Source organism: Nicotiana sylvestris, chromosome 4 (assembly GCF_000393655.2).
Source record: "Nicotiana sylvestris chromosome 4, ASM39365v2, whole genome shotgun sequence".
Classification (NCBI taxonomy): Eukaryota; Viridiplantae; Streptophyta; class Magnoliopsida; order Solanales; family Solanaceae; genus Nicotiana; species Nicotiana sylvestris.
In genome coordinates, this window is record NC_091060.1 from 161,011,848 (window position 1) to 161,039,051 (window position 27,204).

Here is a 27,204-nt window from a genome sequence, read left to right on the forward strand (position 1 = left end):
GTTGCTGCATGTACTTATTTATTGAATATTATTTGAGACTTGTAACACTTGTGGTTTAATTTAATATAATCTATCGCTTTCCTTTGAAAAAATTTAAAAAAAATTCTTTTGTTACACACTTACATAGGAGGAAAGGAGAGAGGATAGTCCGCAAGTAAATTGCACGACGAACTCTCACTCGTACTACTAGACAAATAAATTTAAACAGTTTCAAGTACTAAATCCAGTACTTAAAGCCTTCATACAGATAAATTACCTCAAATGCAGGTGCAATACACTCATATGTCTCATTAAAAGGGCGCAGCCCAGTGCACTAAGCTCCCACTATGTGCATGGGTCCGGGGAAGGGCCGGACCACAAGGGTCTATTGTACACAGCCTTACCCTGCATTTCTGCAAGAGAATGCTTCTACGGCTTGAACCTCGTGATCTCCTGGTCACAAACTTTACCAGCTACGCGCTGATATGTCTCATTCACAAGTCAAATATGTATGCATCATTAGCATCATACTCTGCAGTCAATGACTATCACAGGCTAAAAACAGCTTTTCATATAAATAACAGTTTGCCATAACAATTTTCTTCATTACAAGCTAAAGTTTCTATAAATGACTGAACTACTACAAAATCTACACCTGCTCAAGAACATATAATACTACAACAATTTACAAAGTTCAACTCGTCCTGGAGGAGGAGTAACGTGGAACCTATTTGTATTTTCCTCCCATAATTATGTATAAACATGTATGGCCAAGCTAATCGGCAAGTCTATAATTGATGAGTACAATATCGGAAGATTGAGTATACGATTTTCTTCCTCCAGGATGAGTGTATAAAATAACAGTATCTAGTCACTTCCATGTGCAATATACAGTTACAATGAGCTTGTCTGTGTGTTCAGTCAAGCACATGCTAGCTATTTATATTATGGACTCTAGCCTTTTGCTGCAAAAAAAAAAAAAAGTAAAAGTAAAAGCATATACATTAGACCACAGATTGAGTTCTGAATCTACTCTTATGTCTTGGCAAACAAAATCCTGTACTTTCAGTTGTTCTGTCTTTGGCAATGATATCTTTAGCATGCAGACAAGGCTATAGCTTAGAAACAAGAACAAGTTTTAAGTTAAAGGTTGAACAATAGTTACCTGAATCTTTCCGTGGCCGTGGGAGTACCACCCTTGAATCTCAAAAAATAGTTTAGGATGGACTGCTAATTTTCAATCAATAGGTGGAAGTCTCCAGAAATTCCAAGAATTAAAATCCTCCTGAAGAAAACAGAAAATTGTTGCGCAAGAGTAAGGTTTTGCTTTTCAGTCGGCATTGGATGTATATCAAGCAAGCATTTACATGGTAACACATATAGCACCAAAGAATACGGGATACAATCAAGCAACACTCTGATTAAGTTGTGTTGAACTGTGTGTGACTTTCTGATCTAAAAGCTTAAGCTATTAGAGATAGCACACTTTTTTCACTTAATTATGTCTTTAACACGCTCCTTCACGTGCGGGCCTGATTCCTTATCATTGGCCAAACACGTGAAAACTCTTTACCTCTGTCTGCTCTCGTACCGTGGTACTATATTGAAGTGTGTGACCATCTCATCCAAAAGCTCAAGCTGTTAGAGAGTATTTGCTTAATTACGTCTTCAACAAGCTGCCATCTAATTTAACATTTACAAACTAAAGAAAAAACAAAAACTTTCCTCAACAGGGACTGTAACACCTCCGCACACCCAGCACTAGACATCTGGAACATGAGTAACAAAATTGAAGGGCCACAACATTGGAAAACACTACAACAATGATGGGTCTGGTTGTCAAATCATGTTAAGAAAATTAACCTCGAACCTAACTCAACTGCAAAACTAGATCGTGTGACGAGATTTGTCAAAACCATACAAGGACACAACCTATTCCCTCAACCAATGTGGTGTGGGATAAACATTTACATTGAAAAAATAGTTTAGCTTCAGCTGAAAATGTTGGTATTTTTGCTATCCAGCTCAACTATTTAGTGAGATAAGCTAGTTATCCCTTATTTGAGTATGATTTTTCCAGTTCAATGACAAAATCATGTCCAGCCAAGCAAAAAGGACTGAGGTTCAAAGCTCTTTACTTCAATTTTCTTTACTCCGTAACGTGGCTTTAACTTTCTAAAATAAAATTTCAAATTTCAGCACTATTAGGCTCCATGACCTGCAAAACGATACAACCAAGTATCTCTTCCAATTCATTAACTATTAGACTTTTCATGTTGGCCATAAAAAATTTCCAGCCAAAAGGACATTCCTAAAGTCTAACCTTTTTACTTTCTATGATTGGTTCAATTATTGAAACAGAATTTTGTCCAACCCCGTTTCCATAGATAGTGTTCCAGAAGGGCACACACTTAAAAGTGGGTGTCATCCAAAAGAACTAAGATAACGATGATGCAATAACTATGCCTCAATCCCAACCTCGATAATAGTAATAATCAGCAACAAAAAAAAACACTACTACAACAACGCTGCAGGCAGAGAGGGGCACACCAAATGGCTGCTACTTCGCTTCTGGACCTTGCACAACAGACATTCTTTTGAAACAGAATGATGGCAAGTCCAGAAGTTTCAGCTTCCACAGAAGACGAGGGAGAGAACTTGAGTGTAGTGAACCTACTCTAAAGTCTGAACCTACTATCTTTAGAAAAAGTTTTAACTCTCTAAATAAAGAAAACGTTGTTCATGACTAGACAAGATGATGAGTCGTTAAAGTGAACATCACGACGAAAGTGACTCTTCTACTCCACTTCAAGAAATCTAATTACATCCTACGTCTCTTTGCAGATGAAGAAAAATTGAAGGAACAGATCACATACTTGTCTTTACTCTATCACATGATTAACCAGCTAATAAGCATTCATAAAAAATACGAAAAGGGAAAAATCCAACCTGCTCACATGAGGACATAGCTGGAAACATGCCATTGACAAGACAATGAAGAGAGGTATATGATTTAGTATCTATGTGGTGATTTACAACAATTTGACCCTGTAGATTATAAAAAAACGTCATCAGAAACTTTCTTTAAGAGTTATCTGCAACAATTGATAGTAACAGTACGTACCTTTGGATTGATGGTAAAGATTTTCCCTTTAGGTATTCCAACCTTGAGGTAGCTGATCTCATCCGTGTGTCTGTTTCCAAAACCAGCATAGAAGGGAAAGGGATTCCTATCAGGAGGGAACAATGCTTTTACATCCTGCAAACTTGAAAGTTAACAGGTTATCAATCTGCAATTGTTGCCATAAGATATAAGATAAATTGCTCAAAGTTAGTAAATATATCTTCTGCAAAGCCAGTAATTTAGACACTCCTTGACCTCAAGAATTTGCATACTTTATTATTCCCACAGAAAAACCCATGATAAACAGAAAAATAAAACAACATACTGGGAAAGAAAAAGAAAGAAAACCTTTCTTGCGTTTATGGTTAAAGAAGTTTCCCAAAGTTTCATGCTTTCTCTTGTTAGCTATTACATCCATCTTGCAATTTATTTCATTAAACACATTTTGATGTTTCTGCACAGCCATATTTTAAGCGCGGCACACCAAACAACCAATTTCTCATCACCTTAAACAGCAGTAAGATCAGTTAAACAATGACAAAATCTCATTGTATCGACCAGCTGGTTTAGACATTTTGAGCATTTGGAAATCTGCTAGTGTAAACAGTGAGTCTTCGTGCATCAAAATTCAAAAGCACTAACTACCCATCTATTTCTCTTACTCAGGGTTGTATAATGTTTACATGTTAAAACTCCCTTAAGCTAGAAAAAACAAAAATTGGACTAAACATAGAATTAAGTCGTCTTTATTTCAGTAAAAAGACAAAACCAATCTAGCCAATGCAGATCATCGAAGAAAAAGTCTGAAAGCCTCCCTAGCCTCGTGGCTTTGGAAGACGTGCAAAACTGCGTTTACTTAATAAGCTAAAATTTCTATTAAGAAAAGAAGAAAATCTGAATCAAGAAACTGACCTCTAAGCAAGCGATTTTGAATTCATGAGGAACTCTTCTAACCACTGCAAAAGGTAAAAGGGTAGATGCATCTCTCAATCATAATATTAGCAACATTTGGAGCATTTTTAGTTTCTGGAAGGAATTACTCAATATTTAGTTACTCAATCAAGACATGCTGCAAGCACGGAGGTTAAAGTTACAATGCCGAAGAAAATAGCCTCTTTCACATTTTAAGTTCATGATGTAGCAAAAACATGAAACAGCAGCCAGTGAACCAATAATACGTTTTGCATGAAACCAGCAGCGACTGAACCAATAATGCCGTTTGCATTCTAAATGCACGTTATTACTAATACAGTTTGAGGCACGTTTGCCAGAAATAACAACTATCTTTCTATTTTATCGCAGAGTCATAGAGGTAATTGTCATTGGTAGGATAGTTAAAAATCGCAAGAACAACTAAAGAAATATAAAAGGACATAAAAAAGTGCGAGAAAAATCAGAAAAAACAATTGATAGCATATAACTTTCAGGCATCATTATCATGTTCACTGGAGTAGATAATTCCAATAAAATAGTTGTTGCTTCTTGAATATATTCCCTCTTTAAATGCACTTAAATAAAAAATCATATAAAAGTGGGAGCAGCAATGATAGCACTCTGGCAGTAAGGAAATGCTTTTCAGAAACGTGGGGTAGCAAGAGTGGGTTTGCGGTGCAAATATGCTCATCAAAGAGGAGAGAAAGCAAACAGTAAGCAACAACAGCTTACTTCTACTTCAATGCTCTACCAGCATCTCCAATAAAAATTATACAAGGATAGAAAGTACAACATGGTCTTATTTTTAGTCTACCCAGGTGATAATGGATGGGCTTGTTTAATTCTAATAAACATGATTCATAAGAATATGGAAAACGGAATATTTGCAACTCAATGGGATGCATAGTTTGGAGCAAAGAAAAAAAAACTCTTCACAATATAGAGAAAGGAATAACGGGTGACCTTCTCGAAATAGAGAAGGGAAAATTCCATCAGGAGATGTAAGAACTGGTCCTTCCGGTAATCCCTTTCCATTCTGAAATTATCAACAAAAAAAAAATGAAGTCAAATTAGTGGATGAGGAGAAAATAGGTGATTACTTAACCCAAATTTTCTTTTCATCAAACTACCTGCATAAGCTTAAACAGGAATTGTCTAGTGAGATAGGCCTGTGAAATAGCACGTGCACTTAGGAAAAGCAAATGATATCCATTCTCCTGCAGCATAGAGGATTGTCTAGTGATTATGCACTCTTATCCTATAATGAGTGAGAAATTGTTTTATTTACATAGAAGTGTAGAAACATTTCGAGCCTGAGCAAACAGAGGAAAGAGGGCAGAAAACATATTCACAATATATAAGACGAACATTCTTAAAGTAAAATCCGGGATCTAATGACAGATTACTTGCCAGAACTACAGGAGTAGCAGAATACCTTCTCACACTTAGTCTGAATAAACCTCAAGAAAGGGGGAGAAGAGAAAACAATGAAGTATACGGACCTTGATAGCCGAAAAAAGATGTGCAACGCCTGTCTGTGACCAGTCCATCCCAACCAAAGGCATGAACTGACCTAGAACATCAGATCTGTTTAATTGAGAAAAATATCACATCAGAGACGCACAGGGAAAAGGAGGGGATATTACCTTTGTTATATAAAACATTTATGGTATTTGTCATATATCAACCAGCTCAGATAAAAGTTTACTCTTCTCGTTCACCAAGGAACCAAAGAGTGGACCCAACAGAAGTTTGAAGAGGAGAAAAGAAAACCAGCATAACAAAGTTTGGACCCTAGAGATCTGATCGAACAAGTTGAAAAATGTAAACCAACTTCCACTTGTTTCAATATATCGTCTCAGTTTATAGATATTTCCAGATAAAGAATGACTCAACCAAGAAGAGTTGTAATTTTTCCGCCTTTTGAAAAGTAACACTTATGAATTAGTAGAAGTGAGGGCAGAACGAAACAAAAGATAAGGGATGGAAAATTTGCTAGAAATGACAGTTTTTTTCAGTTGCTATTCCATGTTTTGATGGAAAGACATAACATAGAATCTCAACCAAAAAATCCTACGGCTCAATCTAGCTGATCTAAAAGTCAGGAGGCACGCCAAACTTATCAATTATTTGCTTGAACTCAGCTAAATTTACATCCCTACTGGAGTCCAATAAAGAAGTACTACATCCTTCATTTCCTTCTTTCTGATAACTATACACTTCAGGTTGCACCACCAAATAATCTCTATCTTCCAGTAGAATGTTTCAAGGGCAGATGGTGTAAAGTATGGGTGTTGTTACATGAATGTTCAGCAGTTTTCTCAGCATTGATTCTCTATCAGAAGTTTGAATTGATTTCTAGTTATAATACAATTTTGTACTACCAATCAAAAACAATTTTGGTACACAGTTAAGGGAAAATTTGGAAGAAGTTTCCAAATATGGTGTCCAAATTCCCTCTTGAAGGTTCCCTTTTAAAAAGATAAAATCTCATTCGTACCAAAACGTCCACTTCATATCTAACTTTTGAATGTTTTTCTCTACAATAAATTATAAATTGAACTCTATTTTTAAATTTGGTTAATGATAATCTATGGGGCAGGGTGGGTGCTCGGCTTCTGGAATTTTCAACAGTTCCTGGTGCATCATGTTAAGGCTCATCAATTGAGAACATATCACATCCAACGCTTAGATTGTTGGACATGGAAGTGAATCACAAAGTTAACTACATGTAGAAAGCAACTTACGGCAAAAAATGTACTTGCTAAAGTTGATGATTGGACAAGATGATTCCTACTTATCCAGAAAATAGAAGGATAAGACAGATTTTTGTAACAGAAAAAAGTTGGCATATCTGACCTGTACAAATAGATATTGAATAATAAACACCAAGGCATCCATTCAAAAATCTGTAGTAGAAATGAATCAATTACCTAGTAATTGTTCCATCAACATCAGATATTACAATCTTTGAGTCCCATCTCCACAAATATATATGTGCATCAACCTGTGAAGTATGCATCTCAAACAAATTATAAGCTTGGAAGCGTTTGCACATAGAAAGACAGATGTAAAGTTTCTTGAATGTGCTCAAACACAAAAGGGGGATGAAAAAAGAGTCCAAGCAATTGACCTGCTGTGTTCCCAGCATTGCAGTCGAAAACGTGAATACAATTATATTCTTCCCTTCCTTCAGATTCAAAGTGGCCAGCTGTTCAGATGTTGGAGTGGTTAACATTATTTTCTTCTTAGAAATCCTTGGCCTGGGCACATCTTTTTCTCTGTCACCACCTGTGTTATTTGAAATACTTTTAGCATCAGAATTTACATCTTCATCCGCGGACGAGCCAGAACTTTTCTGGCTTTTTGATCTCTTAAAAGGAAAAGACCACGATCTCCAGCTCCTACTCGATAAATTATTGGATCTGGCATCTCTTTCTGTAAAGATTCATTTAAACTCGTCAATAATTATCTTGCCTAATTTATTGGTCCAGCAAAGAAGCATAACACCACTCAGGCGGTCTAAAACAAAAACAAACTTCAAGTGTCTCGAGGTAAAATCACAGTTTCAGCAGAGAAATGAGAAAAATTATCTGGAACTCAAACTATACACAGAGTACACAAGTAAAGAGTAGAAAAAACATTATAATAAGCTTCAAAATGATAATAAAAAAAGGTGCACATTTATATATTCTCTTACCAATTTCTGGAGTGGCTGAAAAATTTTGCACCTCCTCTGCAACCTCAGCAACTTCTGTTGTCTGTAGTACAATTGATGAGTTTAGGTCCTCGTGGTTAGAAGGCATATCATTATCATGAGACCACATATTGGGTAGAGATCTGCTCATCCGCATTACTTCGTTATTCTGAACTACTACAGGGATGTCAATGTTGCTTGATACAGTTTTGAGTTTTCTTCCATCTGCAACAAATAGTGAATCACATTGGATAGACTTTTCTAGAGCAGGACCAGACTCATTCTTTGGGACTAGATAGTCTTTTTCCTTATTATCTGACGAAATGGACTCTGCATATCTGGCAACCGTGTCACCACAGTCATCAATGTCACCAAAGAGAAGCTGCTCTTCCTCCAAGCTTTCTGATGAAGGAACAGTAAGTGGGACCAAACTGCCGCTGGATTCATGAGGATCACCTAGAGCCTCTGAAGAAGAGATAGGCAAAATCCACCCAAAATCTGCTTCCGCAGCAGAGCTATTCAATGAGCCGTTCTCACAGACCAAAAAATGAGTGGTTGAGTTTGCACAGATTTTGTTGGTTGAATCCTTGAAACAGTTATCATTTTTTTCAAATCCTTGAACATTTGAAGGATCCTTTTCAACTAGTAAATCCTCTTCTGGTTGAGAGTTCATTAAATCATTCACACTAAGAAGTGTTTGGGGATCCATAGAAGCTTCTAGATCACGAGAAGCACACAAGTTTTGAGTAACTTGTTCAATTGAAACATTTAGCACTGCTGTTGAGTTCTCTTCAGTTTCACAATAGGAAAAAGATTGGACCGCAGCAGTTTCATTTTCCTCCTCTGAAAGATGGTTAGTTGCAAAAGAATCGTGTTTCTCAAGCTCAGCGGAGTTCACAACTTGTGAACTGGGATTTGCAACCTCAGATATAAATGTAATACCCTTGGCATCATGATCAGCATTAACTATGCCTAGGTCACCACCGTCATTAGAACTCTTTAAGCTTTCTTCACGGCTATAATGTTCGCCACCTTGGACAACAGTTGACACTCTTGTAGCATTCTCAGAAGCTGAAAATAACACATGTTTACTAGCTTTCTTGACAGACTTCTCCAGAGCCTGAAATTTCAGTTGATTACCATCATCCTTCCCACAAGCAGGCTCACGGAAATCAAGATTGTCTAACATGTTATCATGTGATGGAAAACTATCACTTTTTGTGTCATTAATTTGCAAGTCCTCATCTTTAACACCCTTTGATGTATCTTCGACAGAAATTCGTGTGGCGTAATCTCTACTGTATCTCTTGGGGGTAAGATTAGTAGACCACTTCATTTCTAACAGATCAGCTGCCATTTCAGCACGCTCCAACGAGTCTGCCCTGATAACACTGGCATTAGTGTCTTCCTCGAGAGGCCTGTCATTCTTCATTGACTTCCTCCCAAAAACCCTGCCTAAAATCCCAGGTCTTCGGGAATTAGCCCTCACCAAGACATCCTCACCGCTCACATTAATCTGAGTAATTGAAATAGAGTCAACAGCATCATAGTTGCTAGTCTTTGATTTTGTTGACCGCTTACTACTCGTTTGCCCATCAGTATCCTCGCCCGAGGATGAAGAAGAAAATAAAGAGTCTCCTCCATCTTCTATATCCAGCTCCTTTAGAAAGAAAGCTTGTCCTCTATTATCCAAATACATATGAAATCCCGCTTCAACGCCATTGACAGTTATATGAACCACCTTTTCTTTCGCCTTCAGAACCCCCTGAAACTTCCCAAATCGAACATACCAAGGAGAGGATTTAAAGCTCCCATCCGGTTGCTCCACCACTATGATATCCACAGCACCACCAAATGGATGGAAAGTCCCAGAAACACTACTTACTCCTCTCCCAATGTAGCTACCTATCCTCCCCATAGTATTCATTTTTAAATAATATGAATATCTGCCAAAGCTCCCACTTAACACAGTCTTATTGCTACATCACAAATCACAACCCAATTCATCAAGATTGTAGTTTCTTAGCTCAATTGCTACATTTCACTCATCACATCCATTACTCTTCAAATATTTCCCATAAAGATCCAATTTTTAATAGTTTCCCCAATCTTTACTGTCCCCGGCTTATTTGAATTTTCAAGAAAAAGGATCAAAGAACAATAATTGATCAAAATTCAAAGACTGATCAGGAAAAGAATCTGTCTTTGTTGGGAAAAAGGCAGACAAAAAGAAGAAAAAACTAAAAGGGGATACACATACACTACAACAATTACACAAAATTTGCTGAATACCCAGCAAATCAAACAAAAAAACAGTAATAAATGGCATCAGAAACTGAACCCAGCTCAAAATTCAGTGTTGAGCTGATTAGGGTCCCAAATCAAGAAAACCAAAAAAGAAATATAAAATAAAAAAGAAATCATAGTTCAGAACTAATAACCGCCAAGACTTTAAGTTGAAGAACAGTTGGCTGAAAAAAAGCATATTCTTTTTAATATGATCCGAATGTGCTTCTGCTATAATCATTTGACATAGTCCAATAAAACGACACCGCCATTTGTGTCTAAAATTTTACTAGTTATACTATACAGTCTGACCTGTATTTACGTAAATGAATACATGTACATAACGTGTAAGTAATCAACGAAGAATAAAATTACAGTGTGAAATCAAAAGGGTTTTTCTGTAAAGACAAGATGAACTTACCTTAGAAGACACTGAACAGGAAATACAACGTTAATGTAATGTTTGGTATATAGTACTAGTATAATTGATTGATTTTTTTGCAGGATTTACAACATTTGGAGAAGCAAAAAAGATTTCTACATGTGACAGTGACACGTCAGTTTTGAATTCAACGAGGGACTTTGAGCACAGGTGTCAATGTTTCGGTTCGGTCGGTTATTTTATAAAATTTGTACCATACCCATTTTTTGGTTATTCTATTATGTATAACCAAAATTAAACTTTTCGAAACCGTCCCAATCACGTCAGTTTCTCTTCGGTATCGGTACGGTTCGATTAGTTTTCTGTATTTTTTTAAATGTCATGTAAAATTCACCAGTAGACGTAGAATGCAGTAACATATATTTTTTTTATATGACCTAGCAAAACTCTCTAGACATTTTTACCGTTTAAAGGGTGATGATTTAAAAAAAATATGAAAGATGGCTAGAGTATAGATCCATCAACTATTCTACAGCAACGTAAAAGCATCCAAGTAAAAGCAAAGAAAATATAAATCACACGAGTGGAAAGATATTAACCAAGTTGAAACTCAAGAATAAAGTCAATAGAAGATTAAATATTCAAAAAGATAAATCTAAATTATATGAAAGGAAACATATTAAATACATTGTAGTTTGTTAATCATAATTGCTAGAATACTTTGTGTCTAGCTAATACAAATACTTGAATAACTTAGTTTAAGTAGAAGTAGCATAATAGGTGTGAGCACGTGATTTTTGCCTCACACGAATTACTCTAAAAGAATTTCCAAAATTAGGTCTTTTCTTTAATTATGTGTTATTCTAGGAATTACTATGCGATTTTCCTAATTGTTTGCATATCTTTGTGTGCATATTTAACTTTATTAATGCATTAAAAAATTCAAAAATATAGCATCTGCACTTAGGATTTGATTTTACATTTTTTGGTTAATTTAGTAAAATGTTGTTTTACAAAAAAGAAAAATTCACAAAACATAACGTATTTTTGCATTTTAGTGTTTAATGTCAAAATTTTGCGATTTTCTTTTAATTTGGTATTAATTATGTGTGATAATTATTATTTAGAGATAATTAGTATTTTAAGATAATTTGGGTTTTTATAGATTAATTTAGGATTTTTAAGTTTTAATTTTTGAAAGAAAAAGGAAGAAAAGAAAAGAAAAAGAATTAATAAAAGAGAGGAAACTAGATCTGGGCCAAAAATCCCCATCCCAAACACAAAATCAGTCCAAAACCCATCAAAAAACCATCCAAACCCGTTCGAACTGGCCCAAATACCCAGTCCGTCTCCAGCCTCAACCAAATGACGTCATTTCAGGCGTTTCAATCTGGACCGTTGAATCAGCCTGATCGAACGGTCCAAAGCCTTCCTCACAACCCGACTCGTTCTCATACCCGGACCGCCCCAGTTGCTACACCAAACGACCCCGTTTCATTAAAAGGTTAATCGTAACCGTTGGATTCCAATTATCCAACGACCCAAATTAATTAGCTAATTTAATATACCCAAAACCCTTACCCCTACCCCAAACCAAACCCCCCTACCTCTTCGTCTCTCACCATCTCCTAGAGAACCCCCCCCCTAGTCCCGCCCTAAACCACCGTCTGCCGCCCGCCGGAAATCGCTTACGGCGGCGGCCGACGTCGAATCCCTTCCAAAATTACACCCCAGAATCCCCTTCACCTCCTCATCCCAAATCCCTAAACCGTTTCCTTCGAATCGTAGCCGAACTCGTCGAATCTTCGATCGAAGTTTGAACCCCAAACCCTAGTTTACCCAATCGACCCCAAACTAACACCCCATAACCTCTATAACCTCATCATGCCCAATATATCACTGGTTTCCCTCGAATCTGGCTGAAACGTGTCGAATCTTAAATCCCAAATCAGGGTTCTAAAGTGATTGCAGATTCTGGTAGCTGAAACGGATTAAATCTGGTTTTCAAAAGCTTGGTTTGAAGTTGTCATATTCCCAACTCGATTGGGACTGTTTCATCTACTGCTTCATATCAATCTTCTTGAGTTTGAGTTGTTTTGTTGAAACTGGTGTTGCTCTGTTGTGATTCCTGTTGATACCTCACTTTTTTGCTTCCTTCTTTTACTTCCAGGTACACGATCCTGTAACTCCTTTTGTTGTGAAATGAATTTGAGGAATGAAAAAATGAAAATGAAGAATTGGAGCATAGAAAATATTCCATTTTGTTCTTCTCTGATCTGTCTGTTTATTCAATGTGATTATTTTGTCCAAATCAGTTTAGTTGAACATGTTGTAGTTACTAGTAGAGAGGATATGGTATTAGTATTTATATGGTGAACCTTCAGTTCATCTTGTTGGTTTCATACAAGGTTGAATGATTTATGGTCATTAATAGAGATCCAATAATCTAGATCCATCATTAACTGATCCATTAACATTATGTATTAAAGTCTGAATCATCATTAGATCTGTTAGGCCCTGTATGATGTTTGTTCATGCATAGTCAGTAATCGTACTCAAAGTCCCGGGTAAGTAAGGTTTATTAAAGGCTTTTATTGTTAAATGTTAGCAGTAGTTTGTATTGAAAAATGGACTGTGGACTCTATCCATTTAGCTTTCTTTTAATAAATTTGAATGAATGTTGGGAAAAGGATTTGTTGGAGGCCTATCTAGTTGCAAATCAGAAATGTGTTTTATTCTTATGAAATACAGAAATTGAATCAATGGGATGTGAAATACAAAGGTTTGGTGTGATCATTGGCTTAGTTATGGTCTTGTTTGGGTTTTCTTTAATTTGTAAATCTGGATGGACTTTTGATTAACATAGTGTTTGATTAAATAGTTTAGGACTCTGATTTTAAGAATATCAATCGGATACTTGTAATAGAGATTAATTAGTATAAGTATCATGTTTTTTCGTTTAAAATGCCAATTGATGGTTCAGCTGGTCATAGACTCTCATGTTTTTTTTAAATGCTTGTCTTTGATTTTCCTTTAGAAGGGTTATGGTTGAGGTTCGCTGGGGTTCTTTAATGTAGGTTTACGCTCAAATTCACTATAAAAATGGCAAAGTACTAGTTTGGTTGTGTATAGGTTTTACTTGTATTAGATTGGTTTGGTTTAAATCTTTAGGACTGTATTGCAAGGCAAGTTGGAGACTTGGGAATTAAAATACTGTCAGTTGCAAAAAATGGGGTTTTTGTTTTCAAAGTTGAATCATGGCTAGAATACCAGATAATTGTTCATTGATAAATTGAAATATAACTCCGAAGTTTGCTTGCATTGGTACTGATTCCGTCGTTAGTTTTTTTTATTTGTATTTACGCAATCTGAGCTTGGGCTCATGCTTGGGCCCAAACTGGGCGGCCTGTTGATCTTTAACTCACCAGCTCATTTGGAATACTTAATTCTGGACTTCGCAATAATTTCAGTAAATCAAGAATTCCTGTGATTGCTCCCGTTTGAATATAATTCCTTTTTTAGAAAATAAATCGAGGTGTGCCATATTTGCCAAATTGTACAATTTATGACCATTGTAAGTTAGCTTAGAAATATTTTGGTTAGGATAAATTGAGGTGCGCTGTGCCGAACAAAAATGACAATTGCATGACCCTCGTATAATTAATCTTGTTTTATCCTTAGAAATCGAGGCGTGCCACCTAGTGAAATTTCCATGGCCCTCGCAAAGTTGCAAACGCGTAGTTGTTTTAGGCGCGTCATTTTAATAATTTACCTTCCTAAACTCGGGTGTGCATTTCATGTGACCCAAATCTAAATCTTAATAACATTGGATAAAAATATGTTTCGGATTGTGGGTGCATTTTCTGTGGCGCGATCCAAAGACATATTTTAGACGACATTAAATCTTCTTTAAAATAATAAAAGCGGTTAAAAGCTAAAAATGCACATAGGTTTAAAAGTGTTCAAAATCAGATAATTAGGCCAGTTATGACAGTTGAGCGATTGTGCTAGAACCACGGAAACCGAGAATGCCTAACACCTTCTCCCGAGTTAACAAAATTTCTTACCCGGATTTTTGGTTCGCGGACTGTAATACAGAGTCAACCTTTTCCTCAATTCAGGATTTGAACCGGTGACTTGGGACACCATAAATTATCCTAAGTGGCGACTCTGAATTTTAATTGAAATAAATCCCGCTTCGATTGTCCTTTAATTGGAAAAACTCCCTTATACCCTTCCGGGTATAGTAAAAAGGAGGTGTGACAGCTCTGGCGACTCTGCTGGGGAACTGGAACCCAGAACTTTTGGTTCAGGGTTCAAAATTCGAGCTTGGAATAACTGTTATAGTTGGCTTTTATTTATTATCTGATTTTTACATATTTGAACCTAATGTGTTAAATGCTGCTTTTTACTGCTTTGATATTGCTTGAATTGTATATAAAACTGCTACGAAACCCTCTTCTTTCTGAGTCTTCTAAATCATGGAGAAGGGTGCACTTCGTGTGTCTTCTCTTCTATCTAGAGTCTTATCCCATTTTAGAACGAGGTTCGGACAAGTTGCAAAGCCGGTGAAACTTCTGTATTCCTGCTATGCTGCCCCTCCTCGACTCGAGTTGTCCGCTCGGGTAAGCCAAGTCTAGAACAATAAACCCAGGTTTAAAACCTAGAATAACTCAGCCTCATGCCGGATCCCTAGTAAGAACGTTGATTGTATCATATGCATTTGACTTAGGGGACTCAACACAGGGGTTTGGTCCATCTAGAACATGTGTACCCATAATCAAAGACCATACTAATGCATATTTTACGTGCTACTTGTGCATTTATTTGCTTTGGGTTCGCATGCTGACCGACTTTTGAATGATGAGAGAAAAATTGGAAAAGAAAATAGCGGTATAAGGGTTGAGTGAGTTAATCACCTGTTTTAAAAAAAACCAATGTCCAAATAGTACTGAAACTCCGCCGATTTTTTTTTGAGAAAAATGAAATGAAAAAAAAGAGTTTTGTTTTCAAAAAATAGTTTTATTTGCCCGAACTACGCCAGTTTGATTCTCACCAGATGTGGGATACGTAGGCAACCCTCATCGGGTCCAACTTTCCCTCTTTGCAAGAATAGCCCAAAAACAACAAAATTTTAATTTGTGTCACAAATAAGTCGGGTGATGCCATTCTTTTTTAAAATAAGCCGAATGTCCCCAAAGGACGCCGGAAGGCTGTTTTTGCAAGAACAGCCACCTTGGGTCATTTTTAAACGGTTAGCAAGCACAACCTTAAAATCTTCTTCCCCGAAGTGCAGAAAGGTCGTATTTGCAAAAATGGTGTTACTTTTTCTTTTTGGGTCAAAATAATCACCTTAATAAATGTGCAGGATGAGCACAAACAAAATTGAACCCTTCACAGTCCTTAATGAGATCCCCTTAAAGCTCCACATGTGGTGGAATGATCTAGGAAATGGCAGTAGAGAAACAATGGTAAAAGTTCTGGGAGGCCTCGTCGGACTATTGAATGTCAAGCCAAGGTTGGACATAATTGAAGCTTTAATACCTATTTGGGACCCGACTCGCATCGTGTTCTGCTTTTCTAACTTTGAGCTTACACCTACATTAGAGGAAGTTGCGGGTTATGCAGGCCTTAACGGAAGCCTTTGAAGTCGATATCCATTGGCACCAAGACCGGTATCTCCCCATAGATTTCTGAATTTGCTGAGTATTAGTCGGGATATTCAGGACGGAAATTTATCTAAAGGGTATTGCACGCTCCAGTTCTTGTATCATCGATATGGTAACCCCCGAGGTTTTGAAGAGCCGAACACTAGTCTAACCCATGCCGAAAATAAAGACAAATGGGAGACAAGGCGGGGTTTAGCTTTCATGGTAGCCTTCTTGGGTGTTGTGGTTTGTCTGCAAAAAGATGGTAATATAGAGATAGGTCTTGTGGGAATGATCGATGTTGCAATCAAGAAAGCCAACAACACTGTGGTTCCTCTAATCTTATCTGAAATCTACCGAGCCTTGACTATCTTTCGGGAAGGGGGAAAGTTCTTCCAAGGCTGTAATCTGTTGTTACAATTATGGATGCAAGAACATCACTGCCACCGGGTTGGGAATATGAATTACGGTTTGAGCTACATTGAAGAATTTGGAAGCCGGGTGGCAGGTATTGAATTCCCCGATGGAACTAAATCTTGGCTTACACATTTGAGATCCTTGACTGTTGATAAAATTGAGTGGGCATTCGGATGGTTTCCTGTCACCGAAGTAGTGTACACGTCAGCTGAAGTATGTTATATCCTTTTGATGGGCATCTGGAGCATCCAGCCTTATGCTCCCTTCGGGGTTTTGCGCCAATTAGGAAGATTTCAAACCATCCCCACTGATGAAGATTTGAGTAAATATGCCATTGAACTGGGCCCAAAAGCCGCATTTCCAGAAGGGAAAATTCGCCAGATATGGAATGAATGTAGGTTTCTTGAACCTAAGACCATGGTGCGAGATTTAGCTAGAGGTGAAGTGGACCCTAAGTACAGTGTCTGGTTCGGCAAAAGATTCCAGATCCCTGGGAGGCCCGCAAAGAGACCCAATGTCCAACAATTCACCGATGGGGCACAGGTGCAATGGGATTGGTTGACCAAAGAAAACGAGTACATGGACAAAATAAGCCAATTGGAAAGGCGAGTCATGGAGCTTCAATTTGAAAAGGGTGTTCAAGCCGCTGCAGACAAGGGAGAAAAGAAAAAACTAGCTCAGGAAAATGAGGCCCTCAAAGCTCAGATCCAGAAGGTGAAAATAGCTGCCAGAAACCTGGAAAGAAGCCAGCTGATAAAAGACTCATAAGCAGTCTGAAAAAGAAAGCCCTCGAGTATCAAGAATACCTGAAAAAATCTAAAACTGGTCTAGCGAAAATTCGGGCAAAATGGACAAAGAAGGCAGAAGAGCGGGCAAAGTTTGTGCAAAAAATGAAGAGGAACTATGAAGGGACCATCACTATCCTAAGAAGAAAGATAGCCACTCTCGAGAATGAGGCAGTCAAGCAGGCTTAAGATTTCAAAGCTTATAGGAAGCGCTGTTATGATCTGATGGCTCAGATGGAGGAAAGAATGCAATAGTTGCAAAATCAACACCTTCATGAATCTCAAGTGTTAGAAGCCCGGAATCAGCAGATAAGGCGGTTGCTTTAGGAAAAAGGCAGAATTAGAGAAATGATCAGAACCATCGCTGACTACATTACCATGAAGTGCCAAACGTGCGAGGACATGACTTGTACCACCTTTTTCGCTGCAGTGATGACTTTCGTCCACCAAGTTATGAGTGATTTGGAGCGACTGCAAGGGGATCTCGCATTTAGGACCGTGGCGAGACCGAATGATGTCCCGCGTGCACCAGGAGCATTAATGTATTCTTGATTTTACTTGAGTCTGTACCTTTCTTTTTCTGTTGGAGTCTGTTGTTTTCCTTTTTTGAGTCTTTTAGGTTTGAATCTCTGTAATGCAAAGAGTTTCCTTTTTATGAGAAGAATTAAAAATATTTTGTTATTCATTTTTATACTTTATTGCACCAGAACTACGCTCGGTCTGATTCATGCAGGGTCATGATACGTAGGCAATCTCCATAGGATTCGACCATAACCAAAAGAAAAGAATAAAATGAAAAAAGAAAAAAAGGGAATAAAAGATAGGTGTGAGTGACAATAAAAGGGAAAGGTCATAAAAAGGAAAAGCCGGGATGACACAAGCAACCGAGCAAATACATGATAGAAATGACTAATTGCCTAGGTGCATTGCATTCCTATGTGCGGTTGTCTATTTGTTAAATCTCTAATCACTAACAAGTTTTGTTGTTGTTTCCAGAATTCAAGCAGTTAGTTCACCTAAGCATACAGGCAACCCACCCATACCAAACCAGATCCAAAGGTGAAATAATCATGTTTATCCCAAATGTAGACACCAGTGTCATCGATCCTTTGAGATAAGGGGAGGAGTTGGATGTCAATACCATGAAAGAAGAGATGTACAAATTGAAACAACAAATGGCCGAAATGTATCAGGCCTGGGCTAAAGGACAACCACCATCAGCTTACCCGGCTAACCCTACCTTCACTCCACCACCGGCTCAACCTCAGGATCATCCTGCCACCGATCTATCCCCGAGCTTTCCCATTTACCAACACTACCGGGGCACCACTTCTCATACGCCACAGTCTCCACCCCCTAAACGAATTCCATATCCTCCTCTACCAGTAACTCTTGTCTTCGTAGCACCTCCACCAGCTACACTCCACAAATATCCTAGCGAGCCAATATTCCAGGCCCAGGACAACCAATACTACCCCTCGGAGCCCACTTTCAAAGCTCCAGAAACCCATTCCTATACTCCTCGCTTTGACTTCCCGGTAGAAGCTGATAAACCATCCAAAAATCCTGAACAGGAAGAGATGTTCAGGAAAGTCAAAAGCTTAGAACAATCATTCAGGTACATACGGGGATTGGGAGGACAAGTAAGTGTGGCCTACAAGGACCTATGTCTATTTCTGAATGTGCAATTGCCGGCAGGTTTCAAGATGCCCAAGTTCGATCTATACAATGGGCACGGTGATCCGGTAACCCACTTGAGGGGTTTTTGCAGCAATATGAGGGGAGCGGGAGGAAAGGATGAATTGTTAATGGCTTACTTCAGTCAGAGTTTGAGTGGATAAGCATTGGAATGGTATACCCGACAAGACCATGGAAGATGGTACATATGGGATGATCTGGCGCAAGCATTTGCTTGTCACTTCCAGTACAAGCTTGAGATCATTTCAGATCGACTGTCCTTGATTAAACTGGAGAAAAAGCATAGCGAAAGTTTCAGGGAATATGGTTTTCCGATGGAGGGAGCAAGCAGCAAGAGTAGACCCCCCAATGAAGGAAAGTGAGATGGTGGATTACTTCCTACAGGCTTTAGAACCTACCTACTATGTCCATCTGGTTTCAGCTGTGGGGAAGTCATTCAACAAAGTAGTGAAGATGGGAGGCATGGTAGAAGAAGGCCTCAAGTCAAATAAAATTATGAGCTATTCGGCCATCAAAGCAACTAATTAGGCTATTCAGGGCGGCATAGGAGGGATTGGGAAAAAGAAGAGAGAGGACGCGACAATGATTGATTCAGGAACTTGGTACGGATCCAGAGGCTCACCTTACCACTACAATCAACCTTGATCCTACCAACAAACTTATTACCACAATCCACCCCAACACTATTATCCCCCACCAGAACCTCATTTTTCCGTCCACCATGAACAAGCATACAACTAACCTCCTGCCCATACGCAATGGCGTGCTCCCTCTCCACAAAATACTTATCCATATCCACGAGAACTAAGTTTCCAGCCTAGTCAAGCATTTAAGGGTGAAAGGTTGCAGAAAAAGAAAACCTTTACTCCATTGGGAGAGTCGTACACTAGTCTGTTCCACAGGCTAAGACAGTTGGATATGCTGAGGCCGATACAGTCCAAACTGCCAAATCCTCCTCCAAAGAATCTTGACTATACTGTTCGTTGTGAGTATTGTTCTGGTACTCCGGGTCATGATACAGAGAAGTGCTGGCACTTGAAAAGTGCAATACAAGAGCTCATTAATACTAATAGAATTGAAGTTCAAGCTCCCGAGGCACCCAATATCAATAGGAATCCGATGCCAGCCCATCAGGAGGCAAATATGATTGAAATAGTGCATGAGGAGGGGGAACCCAAGAAGCCATCACAGACTGTCATGATGATTCGGTCCAGTGGAGTCAAGATATTTGAACAATCAGCAGGTGAGGAGTCAGTGCTTAAGTCGAGCAAAAAGAGTGTTGGGCCATCTGTAGAAATTGAGAAGGGATCTTCAAGAAAGGTTGCAACAAAACAGGAAGGGATGAAGGTGATTGTACCAGGAGCTGCCAGCAAACCTGTCATAATCGTGGAAGGTGCCTGCGCAGATTGGGTAATTATCAAGCTGGTAACCTAGTTGCCAATAATCAACAGCAAGGCCGTTCCTTGGAATTACGAACGGATAACAGTGACGTATAAAGGGAAGGAAGTCAAAGAAGAAGTCTATGAAGCATAAGGTTTGACTCGCTCGGGAAGGTGTTTTACTCCCGAGGAGTTAAGAAGAGCTAAAGATAATCCAGTGCTGGTAAAGAAAACCGTAACTGAAGAAGAAGCAGAAGAATTCTTGAGGAAGATGAAGCTACAAGACTACTCTATCGTGGAACAATTAAGAAAGACGCCTGCTCAAATTTCCCTATTGTCATTATTGATCTATTCGGATGAGCACCGTTAAGCTTTAATGAAAATCTTGAATGAAGCGCACGTTCCTGATAAGATCTCTGTGAATCACTTGGAAAAAATAGCCAACAAAATCTTCGAAGTAAACAGAGTTACTTTTTCCGATGATGAATTGCCTATAGAAGGTACTGAGCATAACAGAGCCCTTTACCTTACAGTGAAGTATGAGAACTCTGTGGTTACCCGGGTATTGGTTGACAATGGTTCCAGTGCGAACATTTGCCCTCTCTCCACTCTAAGCAAGCTTAAAGTGGACAATGACAGAATTCACAAGAATAACATTTGTGTTCGGGGGTTCGACGGCGGGGGCAAAGATTCAATAGGCGATATATTACTGGAACTGACAATAGGGCCTGTTGAGTTCACTATGGAATTCCAAGTATTAGACGTGGCAGTTTCTTACAATCTTTTACTAGGGCGACCCTGGATTCATGCCGCAAAGGCAGTGCCGTCTACTGTGCATCAGATGGTTAAATTTGAATGGGACAGACAGGAAGTTGTGGTGCACAGTAAGGATAATATGTGTGCCCAAAGTGATGCCATTATACCTTTCATCGAAGTTGAAGATGGCAAAGGGCCATGGGTATATCAGGTCTTTGATGCAGTATCAGTTGAAAAGATCCCAGAGGGGAAATACATTCCAAATTTGAAGATAACCGCCGCATCGGTCATGGTGGCCTATGAGATGTTGAAGAATGGTTTTGTACTTGGTAAAGGTTTGGGCTCATCTTTTCAAGGCATCATATAGCCGGTGTCTCTTCCTGAAAACTTGGGAACATTTGGTCCGGGATTCAAGCCCACTGCCGCAGACATAAGAAGGGCCAGAAAGCTAAAACAGAAGGCATGGGTCCTTCCAAAGTCAGTCCCACGTCTTTCCAAATCATTTGTCAAGTCAGGTACCAGAAGTCACCCAGTAAAAACAATTCACAATCCTATGATTAAGCTGGATAAGGAGTTAGTTGAAAGATTTGAGAAGTTGTTTGACGGTGTGAACATGGTGGAAAGTGGTGAAGGTCCTAACAATGCAAAAATTCAATTCGTTAGGCCAAAAACAAAGCTTAATAATTGGAAAGCCACTCCTCTCCCCATTCGAAAGGAGTCTTGGTAGTTTATTTTGATTTTCCTTCAATTTGTCTAGGTTATTCTAGGGTTGTAATCCAGATTGTTATCTTTCAGTCTGTTTGAGTGTGCAAACCTTGTTATCTTTTATCATTCAATGAAATGCAATTTCTCTTTCTTCATCATTCCTGATGGTTTTCCTTTTTGTTTTTCTTTTCTTTTCTATACAGTTCTTTTTACGCTGGTTCTAATGATGTGGCATGCATAAGGAATCCTCAGCCTAGTCTTAAACATCAATCTGATTTTGAAATAATAGTTCAAGAAGTAGATTGTGACTACGAATCAGAATACGATAAGGATGAAGCCTTCAAAGAGATTAGTAAGGAGTTAATTCACTTCGAAGAAAAACCCAAACCCAACCTGAATGATACAGAAGCCGTCAATTTTGGGGACACAGATAATATCAGAGAGACTAAAATAAGTGTCCATCTCGAGCCAAAGATCCGGGAAGAGTTAATCAAAGTACTCATCGAATACAAAGATGTTTTTGCGTGGTCATATGATGACATGCCGGGTTTAAGAACTGATTTAGTAGTCCACAAATTACCCACTGATCCAATATTTCCTCCCATCAAGCAAAAATTGAGGAAATTCAAAACTGATATGAGTGTGAAGATTAAGGAAGAAATCACCAAGTAGTTGGATGCAAAGGTCATTCAGGTCACTCGATATCCTATTTGGTTGGCTAATGTTGTGCCTGCGCCGAAGAAGGATGGCAAGATCAGAGTATGCGTCGATTACCGCAATCTCAATAAAGCAAGTCCGAAGGAGAACTTCTCACTACCCAATATCAACATTTTGATCGATAATTGTGCCAAGCGTGAGATTGGATCTTTGGTGGATTGCTATGCCGGGTATCATCAGATTCTAATGGATGAAGAAGATGCAGAAAAGACGACATTCATCACGCCACGGGGAACTTATTGCTACCGGATAATGCCATTTGGTTTAAAGAATGCTGGGGCAACTTACATGAGAGCGATGACTACTGTGTTTCACGATATGATACACAAGGAGATTGAGGTATACGTGGATGATACAACAACAACAACAATCAAAGCATAAAATCAAAGCATCAAGCCGACCACGTTGGGGATTTGAGGAAATTCTTCCAGAGGCTTCGCAGGTACGACCTCAAGCTTCGGAAAGTTGTTGGGATTCATAGTCAGTCGGCGAGGCATCGAGTTGGACCCATCAAAGATCAAAGCCATCCAAGAATTTCCACCCCCGAGGAACAAGACTAAAGTGATGAGTCTGTTAGGGAGGTTGAACTATATCAGCAGGTTTATTTCTCAGCTCACGACAACTTGTGAGCCTATTTTCAAGTTGCTGAAGAAGGATGTTGCGGTCAAGTGGACTGATGAGTGTCAAGAAGCATTTGATAAAATAAAAGGATACTTGTCAAACCCACCTGTGCTGGTTCCGCTAGAACCAGGGAGACCTCTGATTCTTTACTTGACAGTCTCGGAAAATTCATTTGGCTGTGTACTGGGGAAGCATGACATCACCGGCAGAAAGGAACAGGCCATCTACTATATTAGCAAGAAATTCACGGCTTATGAGGTTAAGTACACTCATCTAGAAAGGACATGTTGCACCCTAACTTGGGTGGCTCAGAAATTGAAACATTATTTGTCATCCTACACTACTTACCTTATTTCGCGCTTGGATCCGTTGAAGTATATCTTTCAAAAGCCTATGCCGACAGGAAGACTTGCGAAGTGACAGATTTTGCTCACAGAGTTTGACATCATCTATGTGACTCAGGCTGCGATGAAAGCCCAAGCATTGGCCGATCATTTGGCCGAGAACCCGGTTGATGATGAGTACGAGCCATTGAAAACTTATTTTCCCGATGAGGAGGTGATGCATATCGATGAACTGGAGCAAATTGAAAAACCAGGCTGGAAACTTTTCTTTGATGGGGAGGTCAACATGAAAGGAGTTGGAATAGGGGCTGTGCTTATTTCTGAAACAGGACATCACTATCCTGTTACGGCTCAGCTTCGATTTTACTGCACCAACAATATGGCTGAGTACGAGTCATGCATTTTGGGTTTAAAGCTAGCTGCAGACATGGATGTCCAGGAAGTCTTGGTCTTGGGAGACTCGGATCTTCTGGTACATCAAATTCAAGGAGAATGGGAAACACGATATTTGAAGCTTATACCGTACCGACAATGTTTGCATGATCTTTGTCAACGGTTTAGATCAGTGGAGTTCAGGCATATTCCGAGGGTCCATAATGAGGTTGTCGATGCTTTGGCTACCCTGGAATCAATGTTACATCATCCGGACAAAGCTTATGTCTATCCTCTGCATATTTAAGTCCGAGACCAGCATGCTTACTATAACATGATAGAAGAAAAACTTGATGGCGAACCATGGTTCCATGATATCAAGGAGTACATCAGAATGAGGATATATCCAGTGCAAGCCACGGGGGATCAAAAGAAAATAATTCGGCGGTTGGCAAGTGGGTTTTTCTTAAGTGGAGGAGTTTTGTATAAAAGAACTCCAGACCTTGGATTGTTAAGATGCATAGATGTTAGACAAGCTATGACTATCATATCCGAAGTACATTCGGGTATCTGTGAACCACATATGAGCGGATATGTGCTGGCAAAGAAAATTCTCCGAGCATGTTATTATTGACTCACCATGGACCGAGATTGTATCAGTTTTGTGCGCAAATGTCATCAGTGCCAAGTACATGGAGATTTAATTCATTCTCTGACATCCGAGTTACACACAATGTCCGCACTATGACCCTTCGTTGCTTGGGGTATGGATGTCATTGGACCAATTGAGCCAACAGCATCCAATGGGAACAGATTCATTCTGGTAGCCATGATTATTTCACCAAGTGGGTTGAGCCCAAAACTTTCAAATCGGTGATCAAGAAAGCAGTGGTCGATTTTGTTCACTTAAATATCATCTGTCGATTCGGAATCCCAAAGGTGATCATCACGGATAATGGTGTTAATCTTAAAGTAATTTGATGAAAGAGGTATGTCAACAGTTTAAGATTACACATCGCAATTCTACCCCATATCGTCCCATGGCGAATGGAGTAGTCGAGGCAGCCAATAAAAATATAAAGAAGATACTTCGGAAAATGGTAGAAGGTTCCAGGCAATGGCATGAAAAATTACCATTTGCGTTGCTGGGTTATCGCACTACTGTCCGTACTTCAGTATGTGCAACTCCTTATTTGTTGGTATATGGCACTGAAGCAGTAATACCTGCAGAAGTTGAAATCCCGTCCCTTCGGATTGTTGCTAAGGCTGAGATTGATGATGATGAGTGGGTCAAAACCCGTTTGATAATGCAAAAGATTGGCAGTAGTGTGTCATGGTCAGTTATATCAAAAAAGAATGACAAGAGCATACAACAAAAAGGTGTGTCCCCGAAAGTTTGAAGTGGGTCAGCAAGTGCTGAAACGTATCCTTCCAGATCAGGCTGAAGCAAAAGGCAAGTTCGCCCCAAATTGGCAAAGGCCATTTATTGTAACCAGAGTATTGTCCAATGGTGCTTTATGTTTAACAGATATCGAAGGAAAATGCAAAGACATGGCTATCAATTCTGATGCAGTCAAGAGATATTATGTATGATTTCTTTGTTATAATTGTTGATTGTTTGTACTTGGCATTGTTTCGAAGAATGAAATGGCGAAAGCAATTTGTTCCGCTATCTAAACACTCTACCCTTTGTTCCCCCTTTTGAGACTTATTTATTGCTTTCATACCCCTCTTTTGGAATCAATTACGAAAAAGAGAGAAAAGAAAGAAAGAGAAAGAGAAAAGAAAAGAAGTGAAAAGAGAAAGTATAATAACAAGGAAATTCAGGTGTGAACTACGTTTGACCTGATTCTTGTTAAGGATATGTAGGCAGCCTCACAGCTCGGTCGTAATAAAATAAAATATCAAAAGATCCCCAAGAAAGAAACTGGGGCAGAAGTTGTGATTGTGATAAGAAATTTGATTCCAAAAGTTGTAATTCTAACCCATTTGAGATGCCTGGAGCCTTTTCAATACCCTTTTGTCTCCAAACATATCCAAGAACCCACATGGCTGTCCAAAGAAAGACCTCCCGATCGGTCTTCGAGAGATTGCCAAATCAAGCAAGTAAAGAGAATTCATATCAGGGGTAACACTCCGGTTTAAGCAAGAGAAATCAAAAAATGAGAGAGTCTTATTGGTGAAAACCCTCATGGGCACCATGAGGCGATGAAAGCTGAGAGAAAGTAAAAATGAGAGAGTCTTATCGGTGAAAACCTTCGCGGGCACCATGAGGCGACAAGGAATCGAGGAATGAACAAATGAGAGAGGTTGTCGGTGAAAACCCTTCAGGGCACTGCAAGTCGAACAAGGTCCGTAAATTGGCGGAAAGTAAATTGAGTTGTGGAAAACTTGGAGTACAAAGTAAAACAATTGGAAAGGAGATTGGTTAAATAGACTGGACTGATTAATCTAAAATGCATACCATGATCATCGGTGCCAGTGACTCCCCTCAGATAAGTTTCTTTTCTTATCTCCAACAGCCATCCAAATTTGGATTTTTTTCTTCTTTATTCTTAATTCTCAAAATCGTTGCATTTAATTGCTGTTGATTTTACTCCTCTAAAGCTCTTCCAAGGTTAGCTTTATTTCAACAAATAAGAAGGAATGTCAAAGCGTACTACCAGTTTCGGAATTGCACAAAGCAAAAAGGCGGCTAGAACATGCCGGAGATAATATGATGAAAGGTGGGACATAGGGTGTAAGCAAAAGTTATATTGGTGGAGTGATTCAGTAATGTCGAGGGAGATGTACGGGTTCAGACAGAAAGGTCAGAAGGGGAGAACAATAGTTGGGGATCCTACAGTTAAGGATCAGTCAGAAGGTCAAAACAATCTCTCGACCAGTTCAAGGCAGTCGGTCGAAGCAAAGCATGGCAAAGAGAAAACCATCCCCAGCAAGAATGCCACAACTAACCACCACATTTTAAACTGACAAAATTTTCTTTGATTTGAAACAGGGGCAAAGATGACATTTGTTTCAGGAGCACCCTATAAGGGAAGCAAGTACCATGCAAGTTTGATCACAGAATTCTCAGGACTCTCTTGAAAAATGGGACTTAGTTTAAGATCTAAAATAATCATGAGTAGCAGAATTTGGCATAAATACACCCCAAAGGATTATAAGTGGAGCTTCGAAGTTTGCATGTTTGAGATACACTTTGGACCTCACCCCAGAGGCCTCAGATTTCAAAGTAATTTGGAGAGATTCTCATAGCCTCTATCTCTTGGGCTGGCCAACAAAGGGACCAAAAAGAACCCGTTTCCGCTAAAAAAAACATCTTTTTCCACCTTTTTACCTTATGAGAACAAAGATTCTGACT

General features: G+C 39.0%; 2 protein-coding genes across 3 annotated transcripts; one reads left to right on the plus strand and one right to left on the minus strand.

Annotated features, from left to right (window-relative positions):
- Positions 1 to 527: 527 nt before the first annotated feature.
- On the minus strand, positions 528 to 10,494 carry LOC104215059 (phosphatidate phosphatase PAH2-like). Of its 2 annotated transcripts, XM_009764802.2 has the most exons (11): positions 7,737 to 10,492; positions 7,170 to 7,474; positions 6,970 to 7,043; positions 5,539 to 5,623; positions 5,167 to 5,253; positions 5,000 to 5,072; positions 4,016 to 4,059; positions 3,104 to 3,238; positions 2,929 to 3,027; positions 1,145 to 1,264; positions 528 to 944 (listed from the first exon to the last, which is right to left on the minus strand). In XM_009764802.2, the coding sequence occupies exons 1-10, from the start codon at positions 9,658 to 9,660 to the stop codon at positions 1,217 to 1,219; spliced, it is 2,874 nt and encodes a 957-aa protein (XP_009763104.1). In that variant the 5' UTR covers positions 9,661 to 10,492; the 3' UTR covers positions 528 to 944; positions 1,145 to 1,216. The 2 variants fall into 2 exon arrangements, with proteins under 2 accessions (XP_009763104.1, XP_070028418.1); XM_070172317.1 differs by lacking the exons at positions 528 to 944; positions 1,145 to 1,264; positions 2,929 to 3,027; ... (1 more) ...; positions 4,016 to 4,059; positions 5,000 to 5,072 and having other exon boundaries at positions 5,248 to 5,294; positions 7,737 to 10,494.
- Positions 10,495 to 18,393: 7,899 nt separating this feature from the next.
- On the plus strand, positions 18,394 to 19,092 carry LOC138890432 (uncharacterized). Its single transcript, XM_070173816.1, has one exon. It carries the CDS (start codon positions 18,394 to 18,396, stop codon positions 19,090 to 19,092), a length of 699 nt encoding a protein of 232 aa, XP_070029917.1.
- The last annotated feature ends 8,112 nt before the right edge of the window (positions 19,093 to 27,204 follow it).

What these genes read in the sequence shown, in the direction of transcription:
- LOC104215059 (XM_009764802.2), bottom strand. Translation starts at nt 9,660, where the DNA reads ATGAATACTATGGGGAGGATAGGTAGCTACATTGGGAGAGGAGTAAGT. An exon ending in ATCTTTTTTCGGCTATCAAG is followed by an intron (nt 5,254 to 5,538) that starts GTCCGTATACTT and finishes TCTATGCTGCAG; the next exon opens with GAGAATGGATATCATTTGCT. An exon ending in CCCTTCTCTATTTCGAGAAG is followed by an intron (nt 4,060 to 4,999) that starts GTCACCCGTTAT and finishes TACCTTTTGCAG; the next exon opens with TGGTTAGAAGAGTTCCTCAT.
- LOC138890432 (XM_070173816.1), top strand. Translation starts at nt 18,394, where the DNA reads ATGAAAGAAGAGATGTACAAATTGAAACAACAAATGGCCGAAATGTAT.